Here is a 1,383-nt window from a genome sequence, read left to right as displayed (position 1 = left end):
ATATGACATATGTATTTTCACATGTCACACATTTCCCATTTTTGTTTGAAATATCACAATTGTTGGATAATACACAAAGTCCGTTTTCGTTGATAAATTTGTTTGTTGAGTTACAAGCTGTGCAATATACATTGTCGTTTAAAGAATATCCAGTCGTTATCTCTTTTTCACACAAATTGTTTTTGGTATAAACACTATCTTCACACTTCTCACAATATGTTGGTGTGCATTTTTCACATGACTCTCCATACTTGTTTTTACACTGTTCACATCGTAAATTCTCAACGTTGTAATAAAACCCTTGTGAACACAAAACTATGTTGGTGTTGTCTGTTAAAAATGCATTTGATTGTAATTCACACTTTTTGTTTTGAAAATATATTTATTATTACATATTGTACAAATGCTTTCATCAACACATGCCAGACAATTTGAGTCGCATTTTACACACTCTGCATATCTAGAGTAATACCCTTCTTCGCATTTCATAATTAGATTGTGTTTGGCTAAAATGGTGTTATTTGGTGATTCGCAAATGTCTACTCCATTTTGTTGAACCAACAAATAGCCTGTATCACATAAAACACACCCTTCCTTCACACATTTTAAACACCCATTTGAACACTTAAAACACCTGTTTTTGTAAAAATGATACGAATCAGGACACGATTCACAAACCTTTGTTGTGACATTTGTTTGTGTTGTTGATAATCCGCAATTATTATCATAATTTTTGCATTGATTATCAAGTAAATACGAATTTTTATAGTATTTGCATGATATATCTGTTTTGTCAATATACAAAGCAGTGCAGTTTTGCTTATCATTAAACACAACATCATTCATTTGCGTTGTAATGTTATTAGTATTTTTAAACCCATATTCTTCCCCAACAAGAAGTTTAATATTTTTGTTGGAGACTGATATGTTATTGTTATTAATTGATTCATTTGAAATATAAATGACATTTGCAGTGTTTGAATCTTTAAAATTTGTATTATATTCATTGATCTTTTTGAATTTAAGTGTTTTAACATTTTGATTGAAAGTACCATTAAATCCAATGTTTAGAATCACTTCATTTGTTTCTATATAAATAGTTGTATTTTCATTTAAAATTGGACAATGCAGTGCATTTCTGTATGAACTGAATATGCCCATATCTTTCTGTTCTAAAATGCAGCCAATATCGTAATTAAGCTTAAGTGGACAAATTCGTAGTATTTTTCTTCCTAAATACAATTTCATTGTTGACATCAAATAATCTCTATCTCTTTCTTTTTCAAAAGAAATAAATTCGAAGCATTCGATTTGGTTTTCATTTGTTATTAGAGATGCTTCAGTATTGGTAAATTATTGAATCTGTCCATTTTCGCCATATAG

General features: G+C 29.2%; 1 protein-coding gene across 1 annotated transcript; it reads right to left on the bottom strand.

Moving 5' to 3' along the window:
• Positions 1–356: 356 nt before the first annotated feature.
• EIN_365610 (hypothetical protein) lies at positions 357–1,337 on the bottom strand (the record flags this gene model as incomplete). The annotated part of the gene is made up of 1 exon (XM_004261111.1): positions 357–1,337. A coding segment is annotated over one exon (981 nt), but the record flags the coding sequence as incomplete, so codon positions are not given.
• Between the last annotated feature and the right edge of the window lie 46 nt (positions 1,338–1,383).

Source organism: Entamoeba invadens (assembly GCF_000330505.1).
Source record: "Entamoeba invadens IP1 unplaced genomic scaffold scaff_1105074726569, whole genome shotgun sequence".
Lineage (NCBI taxonomy): Eukaryota > Evosea > Mastigamoebida > Endamoebidae > Entamoeba > Entamoeba invadens.
This window is presented reverse-complemented; position numbering and strand designations above follow the sequence as displayed.